The 22,063-nt window shown below is 46.2% G+C and overlaps 1 protein-coding gene across 1 annotated transcript; it reads right to left on the bottom strand.

Annotated features, from left to right (window-relative positions):
* Window positions 1-5,074: 5,074 nt before the first annotated feature.
* smad7 (SMAD family member 7) lies at window positions 5,075-20,956 on the bottom strand. The gene is made up of 4 exons (XM_053879619.1): window positions 19,740-20,956; window positions 19,094-19,147; window positions 14,873-14,944; window positions 5,075-5,939 (listed from the first exon to the last, which is right to left on the bottom strand). Exons 1-4 carry the CDS (start codon window positions 20,203-20,205, stop codon window positions 5,401-5,403), a joined length of 1,131 nt encoding a protein of 376 aa, XP_053735594.1. The 5' UTR covers window positions 20,206-20,956; the 3' UTR covers window positions 5,075-5,400.
* Window positions 20,957-22,063: the final 1,107 nt, after the last annotated feature.

The raw sequence follows: 22,063 nt of genomic DNA, 5'->3' as shown, positions 1-22,063 counted from the left end.
TAAGTTTAAAATAGCTTTTTCTTCAAAGCCACAGCAGTAAGAGTCACAGAAGATTCAGAGCTGAGACACTGAAATGTCCTTTTTCATTGTTTCTTTATTGCCATCCAAGTTAAGATATTTGTTGTTGTCTTAATATCAGGATCAATTTTTTTGCTTTGGTTTGAGAAAATCCCAAGTTTTAAGATAGCAACTGCTGTTCCTCTTACCTTGCTTTGCTAGCTTGCTAACCACCCCTGTGGCTGAGAATGTTGAAAAGTGAATCATCGTACTCACAAAAATCTCAGTCTGTAATGGGCCAAGTGGACGGGTTGCTCAGGTGTGTTCAGGTCAGGGTGAAGATTTAGGTTTATTTTTTTTAACTCAGCATACAAGGATTTTATTTAATTATTTATTTATTTTTGTTTTCTTTTTTTTAATTTATATTTGTTCATTTATACCTGAGACATGGATTAGAGTTCCCCCTGACTGCCTCAGACCCTTCAGCCACAGTTATGTCAGGACTGCCTCAAATAAACAATGGTTAGGCACAGTAACTCTTCAACTATTTCATTTGTTTCTGGTTCATTACAGTGGCATCTGTCTTGCACTTCTGTTGGTTGGTGAAGCACGGTGTAATACTCCCACTGTGGGGGGACGATACATAATATACAGTAAGTCATTTCTGTTGAAAGCTATCTTCGGAGACAAGGCCAGGACAGAAGAATACATATCAGTAAAGGTTTGCATTGAACTGGACCCTCAGCAGGTGATAAAATACCGTCTGTATTTTTGTAGAATACTAAATTGAAATGTGTATGTACAAACCACTGTGCCTGGAGAAGGCAACACACTTCGACTACTGAATAGTCATGGTGGGGAAAAAAAATAAAGGCGTGAGGCAAAAGAATAAAACATGAAGCCACAGGATGCAGTTGAATCTTTTATGCAAAATATTATGGTCCTCTTCAACTGCTGTGATTGTGTGACTGCAGTCGACTGTGTCTGAATATTAAATCACTCTTGTCTTCTCTGCAAATATGTCTCGATTCACAAGTGGAACCTTATTGATCTAAATCTGCCAAAACAGAGCTCGGCCAAGATGCTGGTCCCCTCAATAAACGCAAGATGAGCAATGTTCATGTTGTCTTCTCACAGTTCTGAGTCTTAAATAAATGAATAAATAACCAGAAAACTGCCTTCAGCACAGCTTCGTTTCTGAGAATATGTATGATAGAAGTACGATCCTTCAGATTTCTTATGTCCTGAAAACTATTTCCCTGGTCAAAGAGTGTTGTGATAATCTGAAGGGAGTTTGACTACAGCCTGGATCCAGACCTACAGCCGCAGCTCTGGGAAGAAAGATTCCATCTAGAAGCAGAGCACGTAGCTGCAGACTGGTGTGTGACGACTCCCAGCAACAGATCAATACAGACCCAGAGGTTATCACGCGGAAAACTGTTTTTACAGCCTCCGGTAATTACCAGAAAACAATTAACTCCCATGCTGTTTTGACAAGGTACTAAGAAAAAGAAAATGTAGCTCCAGATCAAAGCCCTTCAACTGTACTATTTGTGCACATGTTCTGTCCCCTGAGGATGTGTGTTTGTGTGACACCTTTTCCCCCTGCGAATCACTGAGGTGAGGGAAAACATGACTGAAGGCCATGCATGGGTTAAATACGCATACGAATGCCAGAAGTGGCGGCTCCCTTCTTTATACCCCCAACCAGTCTGTAACCACGTCTGTCTGACTGTCCCTGCTCCCACTGCCATTACCCATCCCAGACCCCAGACCCCCCCTTGTGCTGGGAGCATTCAGATAGACGGAGCATCTTATCTGACCCTCCAGGGGAGGAGGGGGGTGGGGTGCTGCCTTTGTGTCTACTGGCACAGGCAGGGATATTCATGTGCAGGACAGACATACGGACAAAACACACATAGAGACAGGTGAGTCCCCAGTGACGCTGCAAGGACAAATGCACATCTATAGGTAAAGTTCCAATTTCCCCTTTCATTACATTTAACAGCAGGTATAGATATTTACTGAGAAAAAATAGGTGAGAATTGATTTAGGTTTTACCTAAATTTTTAGGTCCTAACCTCAAAAGGAGGTGTATTTTATTCCACAGACTTGGTCCTCACAAGAATAGAAAAACCAATCCCACACACAGAGAGCGAGCGCAGCCTGGAGCAAAGCCTGCTGACTCCACTTCGGCAGGCACGGTGGGCCCCACCTAAAGACCACAACCCTCTTTATCCTCCCAACCCCCAGGTCAATACACATGGAAGCATTAGCAACCCAGCAATGCAACAGGGCTGTGTTTACCACAATAAACATTGCTTTTATTCTTGCTGCAAAACTTTGCAGACACTTGGCAAGTCAATGTATTTTCCAACATCAAGGTTAAAAGAAGGTCGCTTTGTTGACTGTGACCGGCTCTAGCCAGAGCACTGGTGCTTCATGAATCAGACATTTATTTCACCTCAAAAACCCCATTCAATTCTGAGCTGAGGAAATTACTTGCATAACTTTGCAACATACAGATTCTCTATCATATGATGGTCTCTTAACAACACGCTCTCTGTTTGTGTTGGTTTGCTTGCGGCATTGTTCAATGCTATCACCAGGGCGGGGACTGCAATGTGTTATTCATTAAAAAAAAATTAATTGAGGCTGATAAATCAGAAAATAAAGTTTCTTTTTGGAGCAACATTTTTAATGCGCAGAGGCCGTGTGCACCACATGACACAATGTGACGTCATGACCGACACATCCATGACGGAGGAGAGCGAATGATATTGCATTGATGGATGGGAAACTACGGGTAAAAAAAACTTCAGGATTGAAGCACAAAAAAAATATTTTCTTCTACAAAGTGTTGGCTCATCACTGGAGCACCTCCAGCCTGATGTTTAAAGTTATGTTTACAGATTCGAGTAAAGGTTGATGATTTTTATGTCTATTTTATTTTAATTTTTACACTTCCAGTACTATCTTACTATGGCATATTTAGCACGCCAGCACCAGTCGGTGTGGATTTTGTTGGTAAACTGAAAAGTGGGGGCAACTCCCTTGATGTAGTCACTGAAGTATTTGACAAACAGACCCTCCATGCTGCACAGCACTGAGTGGTGCTCAGGGTGAAATGTCACCTGGTTACTTCAGTGCTTTCTTGGGTCCATTAGAATGTTATTGTCTATTGAGGAAATATCTGCTGAATTTAGTTGTTTTCGTTGAGGTAAATAACAGAGGAGTGCGTGTCGCTGTGCACCACCCAGCCTGTACTCACATATTAGTGGAATTCTTAAATATAGAAATATATATGGTGTTACACCCAAGGCTCCTTTTTTAAAAGGGAAGTTCAAAAGATCGAGGGGCATTATTCGAACACTGCACTATCAATAATGTAGCCAGCAAAATGAAGTGAAGTGCTCCAACTGTTGTGTGAAGAGTGCATCAATTTTAATGTTTCCTCATTGATATTTCAATAAATAGACACATCCTGAGTGACCTGGCTACAGTTGAAACCCCTCAGAAATAATCCAAGGCAAGTGTTATTTAAAAATACGATAAAAGAGATTATAATAATCCAATCCTTGTCTGTGATTAAAATAGACAATAGCCTTATAGGCACTTACATGAGGATCTACTCAGCTGCACAAAGAGAGACATTTCACCACTCACAGATGAGGGTGAACAATAAAGAACAAAGGCGCTGAAAGAGCATATCTGATGTGCATGTTCTTGATGGTTGCTCAGAATGTTCCACATCAACAGCTACTCTTGTTAAAATAATAACATCATGCGGATGCAGAATTTAAACTGATATATGTTTAGTGCTTTCAATTTTTAATATATTTATTTGGAGTCATGTAACTGATTTTGGATGAAACATTTTCTTTTTCATAAGAAGCTTGCATAACACATAGCTCTCCTTTCATTGTGTGTATCACACAAACACGCACTTCGGCTGATCAAAATTTGTCAGTCAGGTAAGTGAATGATGGTCGATCGTGCCGGTCAGGAGGCCGTTTCTGAGTCCAGGGGTCGCTGTCAAACCTGTGGTGAAAATTTCTCTGTCAGTATTGCTGAGTAGGAGATCACTGCACTTCACAAGCTTCTTTAGTTACGACAAGGGATTACAGTTGCAATCGCTTGGCTGTGGTCAGACGTTTTAAGTGTCCGTCATCCAGAAAGAGGGCACCGACAGTGATGTGACAATGACCAGGTCAGATCAGTGTTGATTCATATATATATATATATATATATATATATATATATATATATATATATATATATATATATATATATATATATATATATATATATATATATATATATATATATATATATATATATACTGCTACCACCACTACCACTAATTGTGGATAGTCAGTATTATGTTCATATATATATATATATGTGAATTTTATGTAACAAAAAAACAGATTCTGCTGTCAATCCCTGATCAGTGTGTTTTGTCGGCGCTCATCCATTAAATTATTGAAGACCGAGGTTACATGTGACGGAACAGAATCAGAGCAATTCTATATGTTTTCCTCATATTTCATATGAACTCGATGGAATTGTTGCCAAACAGGCTAAAGCATGGGGGTTGGATAGCATGGAAAGTGGGTCTGGTGAATGTAGGTCTCTGAGACAGTGTATGTGGGTAAAGCAGGCTTACTGTAGTAATCCTCTTCTCAGACACCCATCTGACTAGCAACAGGACAGGTCCCAGACAGACATGCGCGCACACCACATCCACATGGTGTTTGTTGGGTCCAAAATGCAGCCGTCTTTTGGACGCTACGTAACAAGTCACAACAATAGTGTCACTAATTCTTCTCCGTTATCAGCCGCAACAATAAGGATGCATCATCAGGAAGACAGACTTTTGTTGAATTCATTGGTTCCTGAGATGCGTCATTACTGCTTCCTCACGGTGATGTCAGCAGTCGCTCGATGACAGAGAGGAAGAGGGACGCCGTTCCGAAAATATCCCAAGAAAGCAGTCATGATGAGCATGAACATGACAACACTCCTTTTGTGACACCACAAAAAAAAAAAAAAAAGACACCAGAAATGATTTGTATCTTTTTTTTTTTTATTTCGGAATTTCTCTGTTTTGCATTTATATTAAGCAAAGTGCATCTTATTTTCATTTTCTCATCAACACATTGCACAATACATAAATAATGATGCATATAAAACGTCTTCGTATTTACAATTAATAATATATTCATATATATTTATATATAACATAAAATACATTTTTTCGCTTCTTATTTAATTAAATCTTTATGAAACAAAGTCCGTCAGAGTCGTATACTTTCTTCGTCCTCTTAAAACCTTCTTCTGTTGGAACAAAAAAAGTGGATAAAGTCTGTAGGCGGAGGATCAAGACGAGGCCAGTCGCTGCTATCGCGTGTTGAAGATGACTTCCAGCCAGCAGGGGCAGCTGCTGATGAACTGTCTCGTGTAGCACTGTCCCCATCCTTTCACAAAGCTTATCTGGACCGTGAAGCCCGTCCGAGGCTGCTGTGTGAACTCGTGGTCATTTGGCCTTTGTAGGGTCCCGGCCTTGTCATAGTCAAAAGCTTTGATGGAGAAACCGGGGAACACTTTGTGCACCAGTAATGTCCGCGAGTCCGGGTTGTCCAGTGTGGCTGACTTGATGAAGATGGGGTAGCAGCTGCGATTGTAGACCCACACTCCGTCAGGCTCTCGCGTCAGCTGGATGCCATAGCCGATCTTGGCCCGCACCATCTGCACCAGCTGGGACTTGTTGTCAGAGCAAAGCTGGCCCAGACAGAAGCCGTTCCCCTGAGGTAGATCGTAGAAGATGTCCAGAGAGGACTCCTGGACTGAGTAGAGGCGCCCAACGCGTGTCTTCTCCTCCCAGTATGCCACCACGCACCAATGGGCCTGATCGCCAGACTCCTGCAACGCCAGGGAATCTGAAGGGGACACAGTTGAAAAAGACTTGTTAAGACCTGTGTATAATGCAGGAGTAGTGCAGAGTAATAGTCGCGCCAGTTGTACAGGGACAGATCATGGAAGAGGTTGTGATGGAAAAGAGAAGTGGGGGAGAGTTTGTGCATCAGATTTGTGTCACCGTAAAACAATAATCACGGCGCAATCTTGAGAAACAGAGCCACGTTATTGACATCACAAGGAAGCTGTGTTTGAATTCCTGGACATGAGAGGCAACCCTGAGACACTGGCAGACAAGTGTCCGCACGCAGCACAGCATTATTCCTGGTATTAAATGCTTATCTTCTGTCTGGCTCGCCGTATTTTCGTAGTGTCCCGGCCAACAATGTCCTGACGTCAACAGACCGTTTGCCATGGTCTCTCTCTCTCTCTCTCTCGCTGCAGGAAATTAGAAACCATCCCTGAGCTGGTCGCTTCAGACAGCAGCTAGACAAGAAACTTTCCCACAAGCACATCCGTCATTCCCCGTCCGCAGCGCAACACATGACGTCCACCCGAGGAGCGTCTCAGGCTGGTGTCTGAACCGTTGACAAGCTCGGCCTCTGCCGGTCTAAAGTTTCCTCTGAGCGTAAAAGAAGTGTAGCATTGGCCGCGCTCCAGTTTCCACCCCTCCCTCCCCCACTCCTGTCTCCCTTTAGTGTGCCTCCTGCACTGTCCCACTCCCACTTCATATCTCTATTGCACAGAAATCTGGCTCCCAGCTACTCCCTGTTAAAAAAGTGGGAGCCAGTCAGGCGCGAGGGAAATAGAGGGAGACGGAGAAGAAAAAAGACGGACAGGGCGGGGGATGGGGTGGGAAGGAGAAGGAATGCTTTCACATATTTTGACTGTTACTTTTTGCAACTTTGCTTCCTCTTCTCAGCACTGCCGCTGCGGCGCTGCTCAGGTTTGTTCCTTATTGTCGCGCTGACAAACATGGAGGGGGGGTCATTATAAGCGGAGCCACTCTCGGAGCCATTTATGTGGCCCATGTTCTTCTCATCCAAACCACTCCCACCACCTCCTTCTCCCGCGTTTCATCTGGCGGTAGCTGTGAGTGTAACCGGTAATTTGGAAGGTCCCGTCTGAGACAAACTGCAACGTTAATGCGGCAGGATCTCTGCCGGCCTGAGTCGACTCACCGCGGCCTGTCATTAGCCTTCATTAGACACAGGGAGGAAGAAAAAAAAAGGGGGGGGAGGAAAAAAAAAAAACAACGCTGGGAGAGACAGAAACACAGAGGAGGGGAGGGAAGTGTGTGGGGGTGGGAGGGAGAAAAACTGAAAGCATGCCTTCCATAAAACAACCGGGACGGAGTTCTTTGAAGTTGGTCAGAGTCGAGCCTTGGGGAGTTTATCGTAAATCCATCCTCGTGGGGCGCAGGGGGAAACTAAGTCACTGGCTATCTGAGATAGACTAAATGGAGGGGGAAAGCATTTATCTCGGAGATAAGAGACAGAAAGTGTCTTTTGTGTCTCAGACAGCGTCTCCAGTCCCCGTCGGGTTTGTTGCTCTGGGGTCTCTTTTACATGTACACACAGGAACAGCCGCGCTCGATAAGGAGTTCAACTTTCTTCACAGCTGACAGTGGGCCTGCTGATGGAGCTCACCTGTGGGGCCCTGCGTGCGTGCGTGCGTGTTTGTTAGTATGCAGAGAGACAGCGCCTGGCGTCAGAGGTCATTAGAGCGGCTGCCTGTCTGAGCCTGTCATTTCAGCCAGAGAACACCCTGCTATTCAGGACTACACTGACTGGTCTGCTTCCCCTCCCTCTTCCCCTCCCCTGCCTGGTGGTGGGAACAGAGAGCGAGAGCAGAGGACTGAAATTATGACAGAGACTGAAATTTAGATCCCATTTGAATCACTTCATTTCCATGAGTCGCACTGGAAGCACAGTCAACTAATGGGAGTGCTGCTGGTGCGCTGGGCTCATTTAACCGCATTTAAATTTTTAACACATGCAGTGTGTTTGTTTGCGGCTCTGGATGTGTGAGGTGTCTGCTCTCATGTTACAGTCTGACACTATTTCAGGTGCTGCTGGGATAGGTGCGTGCGAGCCAGACGCTGTCGTCAGAGTGTCTGCGCCCTGTCCTCGGAGCCGGGTGTTTCCATCTGCTCCTGCTCTCGAGCGCCCAAAAGAGCTTTCTGTCTGCGCATCTGTCTGTCTGCCGATTCAGGCATTAGTCCGTCTTTCTGTCTGCTGCCCCCGACTGCTTGTCTGCGCGACCCCGTGTGTCTCCGGCTTCTCCTCGCTGGAGATAATCTGGCTCGCCAGCAGCCTGATGCCATCTGTCACCTCGGGCGTTTCTGCTGCACTCCTCTCCTGTCAGGTCCCCCGCTGCAGGTCTGTCTCGCTCACGAGGCCGGCGTGCAACCCCCATCAAACATCCTCCCTGTCACTGGACCAAGGCACTGCCCAAAGACATGATCCACTCTGTGTGGGCACTAACAAGGCATTGCTAACATGTCTTCGAGGTTTTTGACGTCTGATCAGATGATGTCTACGTGGAACAGGGAAAGGGGGAGGGGTCTTCAGAGACACACTGTAAATACATGTGATTTCATGCTCCCCTTTCTACCACGCAAAATGTTTACACTTATACAGCTCGGGATTTGGCAAATAAATGCAGTGGGAGCGCCCCTGGGGATTTTAATGGTCTTCAAGGGTGGACGCCAAGCTCCCTGAGACAATTGGACCAGGAGGAGGGGTGACAGAGAGCAAAGGGGGGGAGGGGCATCTACAGACTGGGTGCTTGTCTCAGCGGCAGAAACTGCAGTCTGGAAAGGTTAATCATTACCGCTGTCTCTCTCAAAACACACACACCCCCACACACCGTGTCAGCTACTAATTCCCAAAGGTCTAAACAGTTATAACCCATCATACGGGCACCCACTTGTGCACACGCACACACCACTTCCAAGCTGCAGACATAACACTATCAACTTTGGTAACTGGTGAAGAGGCTCCTGAGAACTGTCTGGTATCGATCCTGCACAGTTCTGTATGCATGCGTGTGTGTGTGTCTCTCAGCTCAGACTTGTAACGACCCTGTCGTCATCGGCTCAGGAGAGGAATGGGGAAGACATGAAGGAAACGGCTGCAGGGGGAATGAAGGACTCTTCACGGTGCCTTATTTTCCAAGTCAACACCCTCTGGAAAGTCTATTCCAAAGGTCAAGGGTCACATTGGGGGCATTCCTTTTGTTCTCCCTGCCACGCTTTATGTGTGATGGCACACAGATCTCTTTTTCAGTCAGCACGCATTGATTTTCTCTTTTTTTTCATTAAAAAAATAGCTCTGTTGTGTTCACTCGCGAGAGACGCTCAGACAGGTGACCTGCTCGGAGGACTTCAGTCAGCACTTCTGAGCCGTAAAGACAAAGGAGTGTCCTTGAGTTACAACACAGATTTCTGGTGTGTACAACCACAACAGTCAGCTCTCAAGTTCATATATAGAGGTCAAACTGACACACTAGAACACACAGAATCCATGCCCTACATGTGGTTCTGATGAGTTCTGATGACCAAGATGTGGGTCACATGTGGGTATCAAGGGCTTTTTCCTGGACTAAAAACTATAAAAATAATTATTTTATTTAACTACCATAACACTGTAAGCAAATTACAAACAGCCCTTTTTACATTGCTGTATATTTAAATGAAGGCCTTTTTTCCTTTTTGGCGGGTCTCAAAGCCGGAACAAATAAACTATTCATTCATTTGCAACCTCATTTTAGATTTGCAACGTCGCACTGGATGCACTAAACAATTACGGACCATCACACTGAGTCACTGAGTGAATTAATGAATGAAGTTTAGAGGTTATGGCTAAAACATAGACTTGTGATGAAAAAAGGCTGATAGAGTTTGAGGCAGAAGTCTTGCGAACACAATCGTCCTGTGTGGCAGACGAGTGCTTAAAGTGTCATCGAGCTAAATGTAGTTGTTGTTGTGGCGGCCAGAGGAAGTGCCTCTTTAGCATCGCAGCTTACGTAACAAGTTGCTCGACAGCCCCCCCACCCTTGACTTCAGGAAACCTAAATCAGCCCTGATGGCAGGAAAACCACACAGGGGAGTGGCAGAGTTTGGCTATCTGCAGATCTGTAGCAGAAATACAGACAGAGAGAATGAGCTGCAGACACGCCATGGCTGACATGAACCCTCCGGACACAACTGGGAGGAAACGGCCACAATATCGCGATCCGCAGTCATGTGATGCAAAACTCTTACCAGGAAAAAAAGAAGTGAGGTTATCAGCTGCCGGGAGCCACGTCACCCTTAAAAACTGCCTCATGGTACTTCACTACATTGAAGGACATTTTGTTTCCCTGTAACACCTCCTTCCCACTCCTGCTGAGTTATTATTCCAACACTTCATCATGCTGACCCTCTCTCACACACACACACAAAGTGTCCCCTGCAGCCCAGATTTCTCAGGGTGACAGCACAAATAAACACAAGCCAGTCGCACAGAAGGTGCCAGGCGGGCTGCGGCGATGATGTCATCACTTTTAACACAGGACTGCCTACGGGCTCCGCATCCTCGAAGTCATTTAGGAACACACCTGCATAATGTTACGAGTAGATAGACAAGGAGGACAATTACTGACATGACTGTGGCGTTACAAGAACCGTGAGAAGAAACGGGCGCAGACACAACAGCCAGCCGAACCAGTTGTTTTGGGTCTGAACTTGTGTTGTGCTTATCAACTTAATGATAATATACTTTTGTGCTGAGATAAAAAAGAGACTGCTCTGGTGTGAGCAGACAAAGGACAGCCATGAATGAGCAGACTGGAAGGTGGAGAGAGGAGTGCTGAGTGCCACAGAGCACACACTGGTTTTACAGGCGTGTGTCTCCACTTATTTCCATCTTCCAAAAAGTGGTTCCCTTTTGCACACGCACACATTTTTCACATCTTCCCGTATTGAGGTAATGTCACAATCCACTTCCACAGAGAGACGCTGAACCATAACAATGTTCATCTTGTTCTGGGCATTGTTCCAACTCTGCTCCGAGCCAAATATGCCTCCGCCACCTTCCCGACAGCCGGTGAGCTCAGGTAGGCTTAAGTTTCAAACTGTAAACCATCTAAAAACAACAGCCGATTCTGCATCCAAATGTGAATCAAGCATAGCAAGCGTGTAGTCCTCTCTGCCATTTCTTTCCATCCTCCGCTGTCTCGCTGCTGTTTTTTCGATTTGCGCAGCATAATGACACAGGGTGGGGAACAGAGGGCGGCCAAAACCAAAATTAAGTCCCTTGCCAAGAGGCGGCTTGGCTGCCATGCAAAGAGAGGAAGTGGGGAGTAATGAGAGATCCTGGCCCGGCACGGAGCGGGCCCGGCTCTGCTCTGCGCAGCTCGCTGGCTTTTACACAGCCTCAAAATTACAGAGAACACAACAGAGCTGCCGGCCATCTCTCCCTCCACCCAAAGCCGCCATCTTCTCTCCTCTGTCATTCCTTTTCCCAAACCGTGCAACAACTTGGGGGAGTGGAGGGGGGGAGGTGACAATAAGAATATTAAAACAGATGACTGCTGTAACACAAGTATCGACACGAGACCTATCACTTCAACAGCAATCCCACTTATAAACGGTGATCAAAATAACTTTTTTTTTTAAGAATAAATCCCAGTTCTTATGTCTGTTTGCACTTTGATCCTCAACATAACATTCAAAAGCAAAATGTAAAGCAGTTCACTGAAAGTGTCAAGATCTCAAGTTTCAACTTCAGTCTTTTGATCGTGGCGGCAGCCACTGAATGCGAGAATGTAAATGAAAGAAATTTCAATCAAAATTCAAGTTTAAAGTGGCTCCGATTGAATAAGCTGAACACGGTGCATTGAATGTAGCTGACATTCTTCAATGGGGAATGAGAGTTCTATCATGTTCCCTTATAAATACTGTGGCTACATTTGTCCTTTGGGATCTCTGTTTTTTGCTTAGGGCACAAACATACCACCACTTGCTATCTTTCAGTGAACACATCAGCCAACTACAATTATTTTAAGCTCTTGAGGGCAATAAAAAAATGACCTGTCAGGCCACAATTGGCCTCTGGGCCTCGGGTTTGTGGTCTAGGCCTTGGAGTCAGAACGTAATACTCACAATCAATGCCTCATCCTATTTCTAGCAAATGGATTCCAGTGTTTGTTTGAGCCAGAGAGGAGGTCTTGCTTGCCTCTCTGTCTGCTTGCCTTTTCCTCTAAGACATGAGGTCATATCCTGCGAGGCCCTTTCCTTCGCTGTCTAACCCAAACAAGGTAGGAATGCGGCACAGGGGAGGAGAGAGAGGAGGGACACTGTGGGTGCACTGTTTCGCAGTTGCAGCTCCAAGTGAAGGAGCCACGCCATCGTGCCGTATAAACCTAGTAACTTCAACTTCCTGCTATTACCTCATATGTATTCAAAACACAATGCAGGCCTCTTGTGCTAAAACATTGCGCCTTCCGCATGACAGCCGAGCTGGTTTGATTTAATGAGCCGAGGTGCCGGGACTAAATTTAATCCCTGTCAGAGCCCTGATGAAGGTTATACCTCCAGCCGATTGACCGGATGACAAATTGAGTGGCTGGCCGCCGCTCTGCCTGAGTGAGGTGACTGGCTGGTGGTATAAGAATACAACTCAGCCTAAATTTAACCCGCAGAGGGAGGAAGCGCCTGTGTGACAGTCGGCTGTGCGCCAGGGCTCGCACCAGGTCACTCTATCTCCCCGCCTGTGTGTACGTGTTGGTGTGTGTGAAAATGCTGGACCGAGGGATCCTCTTACACACAGGCACGCTGGGTCAGTCCCCGATGGCACCAACAGACGCTCCAAACGCTCCAAACGGGCCTCACAACAATGAAAACTGAGGCTCTGGTCATTTACTTTAGAGGCAAATCACCACAAAACTACAAAGAAAGTGTAGCGATGTGGCAGAGCTACTCAGTTTATAAAGCTGACCGTAGTTCAAGTTGTGCTGTCTCACCGCTAAGCAATAGCTACATGCAAAATGTTGTTGCTTCTTTGGTCTAATGGGTTACACAAAGCATGTGTGACATCACGGTCCCTTCCAGGAAAAACGAGCTGCTTTCTATAACTCTGTGAAATGTTGTCATTAGGGCAGTTAAATGATGCAACCGAGGGACTAGTTCTCAAAAGCCGAGAACGGTCCATGAATGGACTGGTAGGAGCCATCCGTCCACCAGACTTCTCTCAAACCGCAGGTTGTGATCTAAAAGACAAACAACCCCTTTTTGCTCACTTTAACCCCCGACGCAAGTTCCATTTTCAAGTCTTTCCCTTGATCATTCTCACTTCAGTTCATGGGTCAACCGAAACCCTGGAGTTAAGCCCTCTCTCCGGCACCCAGCTCTAGGCTCCCAGCCATTGACCCCCCCGCCCCCTTTCCTCGTCTCTTGCTCTCTCCACTCTGTTCCAAGCTGATGACGTGAGCTAGCGAGAGGAGCTTTGGAGCTGGTAGCCTGGCAGGCAGCCTAGTTTGCATTTGCGCTTGTCGCTGTCGCAGCTCATTTAACTCCTTACAGTCTAGGCTTTTTCCAAAATGGACAAACAAGGAGAGGAAGCGAGAGGGCAATCTCTAGTGACATTATCTTTTCAAGAATCTCAGCAATGAACTTTTACTAAATTCCCGAAGTCAACAACTGCTTTAATGGAGAACAGTGACTTCTGGCCACGCCACCCTTCTTTGTGCCCATCTTCTCTGTAACTGTCTGGAGAAAAGCATAGCGCCGGCGGAATGAGTGTATTAGCAGGTCAGCCGCGGGCCTCAGGGACGGCCATGTTTCTTTTGTCAGGGTCCTATAGTGGGAGGACCATGGAGAAAAGGACGGCGAGGGAGGAAGGGAAGAAACTGAGCTTTTTATATAGCAACTTCTGCCATCTCATCTCAGAGAATAATTCACATACTACTGGCACATCTTCCAAGCAATGGAGGGAAGACAGGGATGGGGGGGTAACCATTCTCCTGTTTCTGAGCATAAACTGAAAGTAAAATGTGTCTTTAATGTCCAACTGAAGGTCTTGAGAAGGAGAGGAAGCGAGGGGAAAGGGTGTCCAGTTTTCTTGAAAGCACTGCGACAATCTCTTCCTCCATCTAAGGACACACACATACACATGCAGGCAAAACCCCCACCCACCTCCCAAACAAAGGGGGGGAGGAATGGGCAGTGAACACCAACTGACATAAAACAGGCTTTAAAGGCCCAGTAATGAGAACCATCTGAGGAAAGCAAGGAACAGCACAGAGCAATCTCAGGCTGTGGAGAGCAAATTCTCTCTCTCCGTCCAACAGCGTCTTACTCTGTTGCCTGCGGACAGGAGGCCGGGTAGAGAAGGCAGCGCTGCCAAAGGGGATTATGGGAGAAAAGCTGAGGAAGCCCGAAACACGTCCTGCATGTGAGATGGAAGAAAGGGCGCCAGTGTCTCGCTCTTATCCACGCACACACGCAGAGCACAGAGGAGAGTCAACTGTCTGCAGTTGGCTCACAAAAAAAAGTCTGTAAAGACTATAAGCGCAAACACAAAAACAAACACTCTTTCCCTGCCTTCTTTTCCCACAATACCGCACGCACAGAGAATATTCTTCTCCAAATAACGTTTCAGTGTTTGTCTTCCATTACAACATAACACGGAGAGGGATAAGAGGAGAAGAGAGGAGCCTTGTTTAAAGAGCCAGGAGGGAGATATTTATGTGGATGTGGGAGAAATGCACCACCCTCCTTCTCTGGCTGTTTTTTCATTACAGAGGGGAAGCAGGGGCCCCACAATCACTGCCTCATCACCACCAGCACAAAGGGAAGACGTGTGTGTGTGTGTGTGAGTGCAGGGGAAGGGAAATTAAATAAAAGAAAATAATACAAGAAGAAAGCGAAGAGGCAATAAGAGAGGAGAGTTGTGACTGTAGAAATATTTACCTGAAAGCCCCACAGGGGCCGAATAGGTGGTTCCCCCAGTATCGCTGGATGAAGGTCCAGAGTCTGGAGAATCTGGAGGAGACAGAGAGAGAGACGGTGAATTAGAGTTGCTGCCATGTGTGTTCCAGTGTGTGTGTGTGTGTGTGTGCGTGTGTTACAGACTCTGCAGTAGCAGCTGTGAGGCTGTCAATCACTCCAGTGAAATCAATGCCTAATGAAGACGCTGACGACCGAGCTCACACTCTCTCGCAGAGACACGCAGGAGCAGCAGAGCAGAGTTCCTTACAGCCCCGATAATCCCCCATAATCCACTGCTTCAGGAGGATCGGTAGCCCTGCATCTCTGCATAGACGAGCTACTGATCTGGAAAGAGCCGTGTTCTCTCGGCTAATGACTGAGTGGAGAGTTCAGGCTCCAGACTCCGGTCCCAACTCAATAATGGATCAAATATTACAGATTAGTTGCAACACAGGCTTTGTTACCGCAGCAGTAAAACGGGTCAGGTGCCCGCGCCACTGAGTTCATGCCAAACACCACAATGCTTCTCAGCTCACCCTTCAACACGCCAGTGAGAAGACTCACCAGAGGAGTTAGAAAGTAACAAATGAACGATAAGCCACCTGAAATCTACAAAACAAGAACAAGAGGCGGCAAATACCAGGCCATTGCACTGCATACAAATCTAAAAAACTTCTAAAGAACTTACATGTCACTCGATGTGAGTGACATGCTGTCGAGTTGGCTGGTGTTCCACTCACAGTTGTAATGATGAGCAGGGACAATACGTCACATTTCGGCTCCGGTAAGACATGCTAATGACACATACTAATTCAGAAAGTGACTATTTAAAGGCAGTACTCCACATCCCTCTGGTTTCTAGCCCTTGATCAGACCCGCAGTAACTGAAGCAATAAAGAAACAGCCACCACAGTGGTTTCTCTGCAAGTCCCACTCTCTGCCACGCTGTCCTGCCCGGACGCGGCCCGTGCTCTGGCGGTTGCATTAATGACAAGTGCAGGCAGCACCCAGCCTGCCGCCCGTTTTAAAGCCTGCCAAAACGCCATGCCCTGGTCTCCCGGGCAACAGTTCACGGCTGACCACAGTCCTGAAGGGGCATCAGAGAAAAAGAGCCAACACAGTGTGTGAATTATATTCCCCAGAGCTGAAAGAAGGGAGCGTTTTACATCTGCGGCACTTTCATTTCCACCGATGCTGCTGCCGTGGACAGCGACACGTGTAACCCCACTTCCTGCTTGCCGGGAAAAAGCAACACGATCACACCTTATTTTCTAGAGCTAACAATAGGTGAACATTTTTATCAGCGGTATATACATTTGCATCATGTAGGACAGCCTGCAGTAATGCCAGGCACTTGAGTTACAGCTGCCTGGGGCGATGGGGAAAAACCCGTCCTTCTGTATAATAAACCCATCTGTACTGTATGTATGTTTGTGAACGTGTGAGTGTGTATATGTGTTGTGCCTTCCAGCTTAGACCAGGGTCCACATAATGATGTCAGTGTGGATGCTGACCATAAAGAATACACTGAAACAGCCTGTTGCTGCATTGTATAATCAGTTTATCTACAGCACACAGAATTCCAAACCTTCAAAACACAACTTTTGTGGACTTTCATGCAGAAACTGCAATTACATTGGTTACATTTAGTAGTATGATTACAAGAATATATGAATATACGAAATGTTTTGTATGGTTTGACAAGCTTGTCTTCAGTAGAGATACACACTTTGACTTATAGCTCCACTTTGTTTGTATTGTATATCTGATTCATTGGTTTCTTCTGGATAGCTGTCAGTATTTAAGGTTTGTAATTGTTATTTTAAACAACTGACAAAACAACAACAACATGCACAGAGTTATGGTCAATTTTTTAAAAGTATATATTAATTTTTAAACATTTCCCGGTAACTGACACACTTAGCTGTTCCTCTTCTCTTTACTTTAACAACCGCATTTCCCAGAGTTGGGTTAACAGCAACTGGGAAAACTGGGTGGCGACACTAGTTGTGTAATCACTTCCTTTGTCTACATCAAGCTCGCATTTCCTATTTACCTATGCGTTTCCTTGCATGACTAGAATACTTCCAACGAAAGTCATGCGAACAGGACATGCCACTTCAGTCAGACATGGAGTATGAAATGTTATTTCCATTAGGCAGGCATATTAAAAAAAAACCCTGGGAATGAAGTTGCTCATTGTGTGTAAGTTCATAAAAGACACTCAATCAATATGTTTTTAAATGTGACCTAAGACCAATGGGTTTTTGTTGTATATTAATAGGAAGACGAAAGGAAGAATATCTGGTTAAAAAGGTTACTTTTTCTGGTAATATATCTCTTATACCTCTGGCTTTTAGTGGATCAGCATTAGTAGTATATCTTTGACATGCTGTAATTATAAGTTCAAATCCATGTAAATATTGGCTCCAGAATTCTATGCGTTAATGTTAATGCAGATTTATGGATGCTAATTAGCCACAGGCTAACAGTAATCACAATATCAGTTTCAGATCTTCTGGAATGCCGAGCTTTATCGGAATAAAACAGCAAAAACATTATCACTAGTGATAGCGATTGTAATAAAGAAGTTGTTTTCAAGGATGCTAAGGTTTAATAGCGCAATACCATACGATGGTATATCATGAGCGACACGACATGCTACTGTACCTGCACCTCAAGACACCGTGATCTAAAGATGTAAGAAGCGCATTGTGTGATAATTGAGCGTGGCTTGAATCTACATATAGAAATGTACATTCAAAGCAAACGGGTGAGTAAAGCCTAACGTGCCTGGAGAAAGATTACATGCAGACAACTCTGTCATCCAATTGGCAGTGCAATGACTGAGAGAAAAGAAAGTGGGAGCTTTGAAGAGTCCACAGCTGCAGCTGCAATGACTTCCTATTGTTTCTACTCACTGAAAAGCCACTTTCGCTGGCGACTGCCTAACCAGCCGGCTGCCTGGTCATTGTTTAACCCTGAGCTTTTCCTGCACTGACAAACAGCAAGCAAAGGTGTGCACACACACACACACACAGAAATGAAGATGATTTAAGACTAAAGTTCTCTTCAGTCTCACTATTCTGAAATGCAGTCCTCGTCTATGTGACGTCACTGGATCCGGACACAAAAGAGACGGCACAGGTGAGGAGTCAAAGCTTTTTCAGAGCAGCTTCACAGCTGAAGGGTGTGTGGAAAATGAAGTAGCACAAGTAGCTGTGCAACTGCTCCCTGAAGCAAACACAGGGGACGTGGGAAGGCGACACACACCCTCACCAACTCAACGTGTTGATTAATTCAGCTGATAAAAGCCGGCTGGCAACGCAGACGCCGCCGCCGCCGCCTGTCTGTTGTGCGGCAGACAGACAGACACAAACAAAAAAGGGCCCCAGGTGACGCGCCAGCCGCACTGAAGCTGGTATCTCAACTTTGTGCTGCTTTGCCCTGGCTGCCAGCCATAACACAGCTACCCAGCCAGCCAGGCGTGCCACTTCACTGCTACCATAAATCACAACACAGACCTCTTTCCTCCACTCACAAAGAAAAAAGAAAACACTGAATGGAGTTGTATATTTAGAAACCAGAGGCAAAAAAAAAACTTCCTTTGAAATTACTCAGAAGTGCTTTCCACTGGAGCGTTTCCTCAACTAAATCCAAATGTTAAAAATAATTAGCTATTGAAAGCAGTGATGACATAGTGTTGACTAAAGTGAATGCCAAATGTAATGCTAAATAACAAGTGTGTGAGCCAGTGTCTGCCTACAGATGGACTTGTGATCCGAACAGGATTTCCCTCGGCACTTGCCCCATGTATCTTGTGAGCCACTCCTGCTTCATCCGCGACCCCCGCCTCGCTACTTTACGACTCATACGCTCTGCATCTGAACACATGTTGCCCGCGAGAAAAATACTTGGCAGTTCCAATGTCGGGAATTTCCATCCTCTAAAAGAGCATTAAAATATGCGGCCACAACAATAACAAAGGATCCTGTGATCAGATTGTGTTCCTCTGCCGTATCATAAGCTAATAATTACACACACAATACATGTTTGGAATCCATATTTTACTAAGTTAGCTTTGCCTGCTACTGCTGTCAATAGTTTTGACACATTAAACTCTCCAGTTGTCATGAAAGCAGCAACACAATTGCGTCATGGCAGTCACATCAGCAAAGTCTGAACAGAAGTCTGGGTGCTCACCTGGTGGTTTAAGATAGTCCATGGGGTAACGTGAATATGGAGGAGGAGGAGACTCTGGAGGAGAAGGGAAAAACAGACAGAACATGAGGATAGATGTTCACTTGGCGATAAGAGGAAATGCTCATCATCATTCTTTGGAGGGGAACGGAGGCTGCCGAGTTCGAGCCGAGCCTGGAGAGGGCCGGCCAGGCGGCTTGCCTTTCATTGGCAGGCAGATAAACAGGGGGCCGCCTGGCGCCAGGAGGGCCACTATCAGCGTCTAGGACAAACTGAGATACGGGCCTCTTTTGGCCCGGGACGCCAAGCCAGCACACACACACGCGCGCACACACACAAGCGCACACACTGGAAGCCGTGTGGAGAAGCCTTGGCTGCGCCCGTTTTACCTTGATAAAAGCCAGATCAAAGTTAAAAACAGGCGAGGGTCGGTTATTAAGTGCTTAACTTGATATTTGACAAGTGTGACCTCCTGGAAACTCGAGACAACTGTGCCAAGAAGGGTGATGTCATTGGAATCAGGCTAATTATCCCCTTCCAGAGACTCCCAGTCACCTAGCAGAGTGGGTTTTTTTTCTTCATTTTCATGGTCTAGAACTAGGCTCAAACCCTGGAGGATCACAAGCAATTTCCACAACTTTGGTCTCACCGAGTTCACACAGTCTGCTCATGTGGTGCGGGTTGCAGCAGACGAGCTCCGGGTTGATTTTCCCGTAGGATTCACAGCACGACAGCCTCTTGAGCTCGGAGCCAAGCCTGAGGTCCGGCCACCGGAACACTTTGTAGAGCAGCGTGGGGAGGGAGTAAGACAGCTGACCCACTTTGGCGTCCACTTTGCCGGGCAGCAGCAGGCAGGGGCTCCGGGCTCCCCCTTTAGACTCCACCGCCTGCAAAAGCACCTCCAACTGTTTCTCTTTCATCTTTTTCAAAATGGAGTGGGTCAACGCCTTCAGTTCCGCCTCGGACCCGGCGTTGCACTTGGCCACCTTTGTCGTTTTGCCCATGCAGCAGCCCCCGGAGCCATGTGTCCCTCTATCCGCCTCCCCGTCGCCCTCCACGGGCGCGCGGCTCCTCCAGAGTCGCCGGACGAGCCCCGATCGTTTGGTCCTAAACATACGGGACGAAAAGAGGTTTCCCCGGCTAAAAAACGAGCATGGTGTCCGCAAATCATGAAGATTCCGGGATCCGAGTCCAGGCAGTGACAAGCAGCCTGAGAAGAGACGGTGGAAAAGCTGGGAGCTGGGAAAGCAGAGGGAGTCCGTGGCAAACGCCAGTCTCTGCCGCCTTCTCCTGCGCGCTGTGTCGCCGAAAAACAGCCACGCCGCACGGGACAGTCAGCGTCTCCCGCGGGGGCCCACGACCGTCAGCCCCGGGCGGTCTGATGGAGAACCGAGAGGGAGAGCCAGCTGGGATGGTTCTCCTGGCGGAGCGTCCCACACACAACGCTCGGCGATACGGTCAGAGCATCTCGCGATTCCGGGGGCTGAATTGCGTCTAAGATCCAACAAACAGACCCCAAATCTTGAGCGGCATTAAATCCAGAAACCGCTGAGTCCGAGTCCGAGTGCCGAGGACCGTCTATCGACGATGTGTGTCTGCTGGCGAGCAAATCCAGGACTGGATCTCCGAGAGAAAGAGAGAGAGAGAGAGCGAGACGCGACGCACGAGCAAGCGAATCCCTCCAAATAAAAAAAAATAAGAATAATCCAGCGCGATTCTCACACGAAGTTTCCGCGTGCGACTGTGGCAGAAGACGAGCCGACCTCTCTCTCTCTCGGCCTGTGTGTGTGTGAATGAGGCGGATGGTTTTTGGTGCCCTTGCCCCGTCTCCAGTCTCCAGTGCGCATTGACGCGCCCGGTCACGTGTTCGTCTAGACACCCTGTCGCTTAAAAGAAATGTGATTGTGTTGCGCAAACAACAGATCAAGTAGAGCCCACGGCGCGCGCGCACACACACACATGCACGCACGCGCGCACACACATTTCCCAGGAACACAACATGAGTTGCCTTATTAACTCGGAAGCGCTTCATGTCAAAGAAACTGTTAAGTCAAGTGAAAAAGTTTAAGAAGATAGGATCCTCAACCACTGGTTCGGGGTTCCATTTTGGGCCTCCAGTGTCCCGTAAAGGGCCAACAAAAGTGTTAAATTGACTTTTTGTGTCTCTGAATGACCATTTAATGTATTTACTTCATCACAACGAACGAACAACTTATAAGGTAACTGTATAGTTATTGAGTGACAAAATATTATCCCTAGCAAATATTATCCCGAGCACAGTTTTCCTTCAATAATTGATATCATGATTCATAATTCAGATTCATGCTCAGATTCCATGAGCCGAGGAAAAGCCACTGAAGTCTTGAATAAAGAGATAATCTGAAACTTCCTGATGCTGAGTGAAACTGGATGGAAAATAAAGGTATTTTCTATTAGATCCAAATTGTGATTAAATTGTGTTTACTGCTGGAGAACAGAATCATATATCAGTAATGCCCCAAATAATTTTAGGGAGTTTTGTGTGGTCAATTTCACATGCGACATAATAGTTTGTTTATGGATTAGCAAGAACATCTTGATTTGTTTTAAGTTTAACTAATTTCACCACGAGTAATAGGCCCAGAGAACATCTTGTTTGACATCTGGTTTTCGGTCATGATTGGGCTTTCATGTTTGAAGTCATGTTTTATCATGTGACAAATAATGTTTACACTCAGCTGATGCTTTCTCGCCTTCAGATGTGAATATTGACCAACATCTAGGATGTTTTCAGTACGCTTTTATGAGAGAAATTCCTCACAAATCTCGGCACATTGCACTTTATATGCACAAATAAATGCATACATAAAACAGTGGGTCATTTAGTCCAGACCAATCAAAGGGATTGATGGTCTTTTTACCTGGATGGAATAAACATCTCTTAAAGTCTCTCACTTCAATAGTGGCTGATTTGCCCTGAGTACAGACTCTCAG

This window comes from Synchiropus splendidus, chromosome 1 (genome assembly GCF_027744825.2).
Source record: "Synchiropus splendidus isolate RoL2022-P1 chromosome 1, RoL_Sspl_1.0, whole genome shotgun sequence".
Taxonomy (NCBI): domain Eukaryota; kingdom Metazoa; phylum Chordata; class Actinopteri; order Syngnathiformes; family Callionymidae; genus Synchiropus; species Synchiropus splendidus.
The sequence above is the reverse complement of the archived record's forward strand: the minus strand, read 5'-3'. Positions and strand labels throughout refer to the sequence as shown.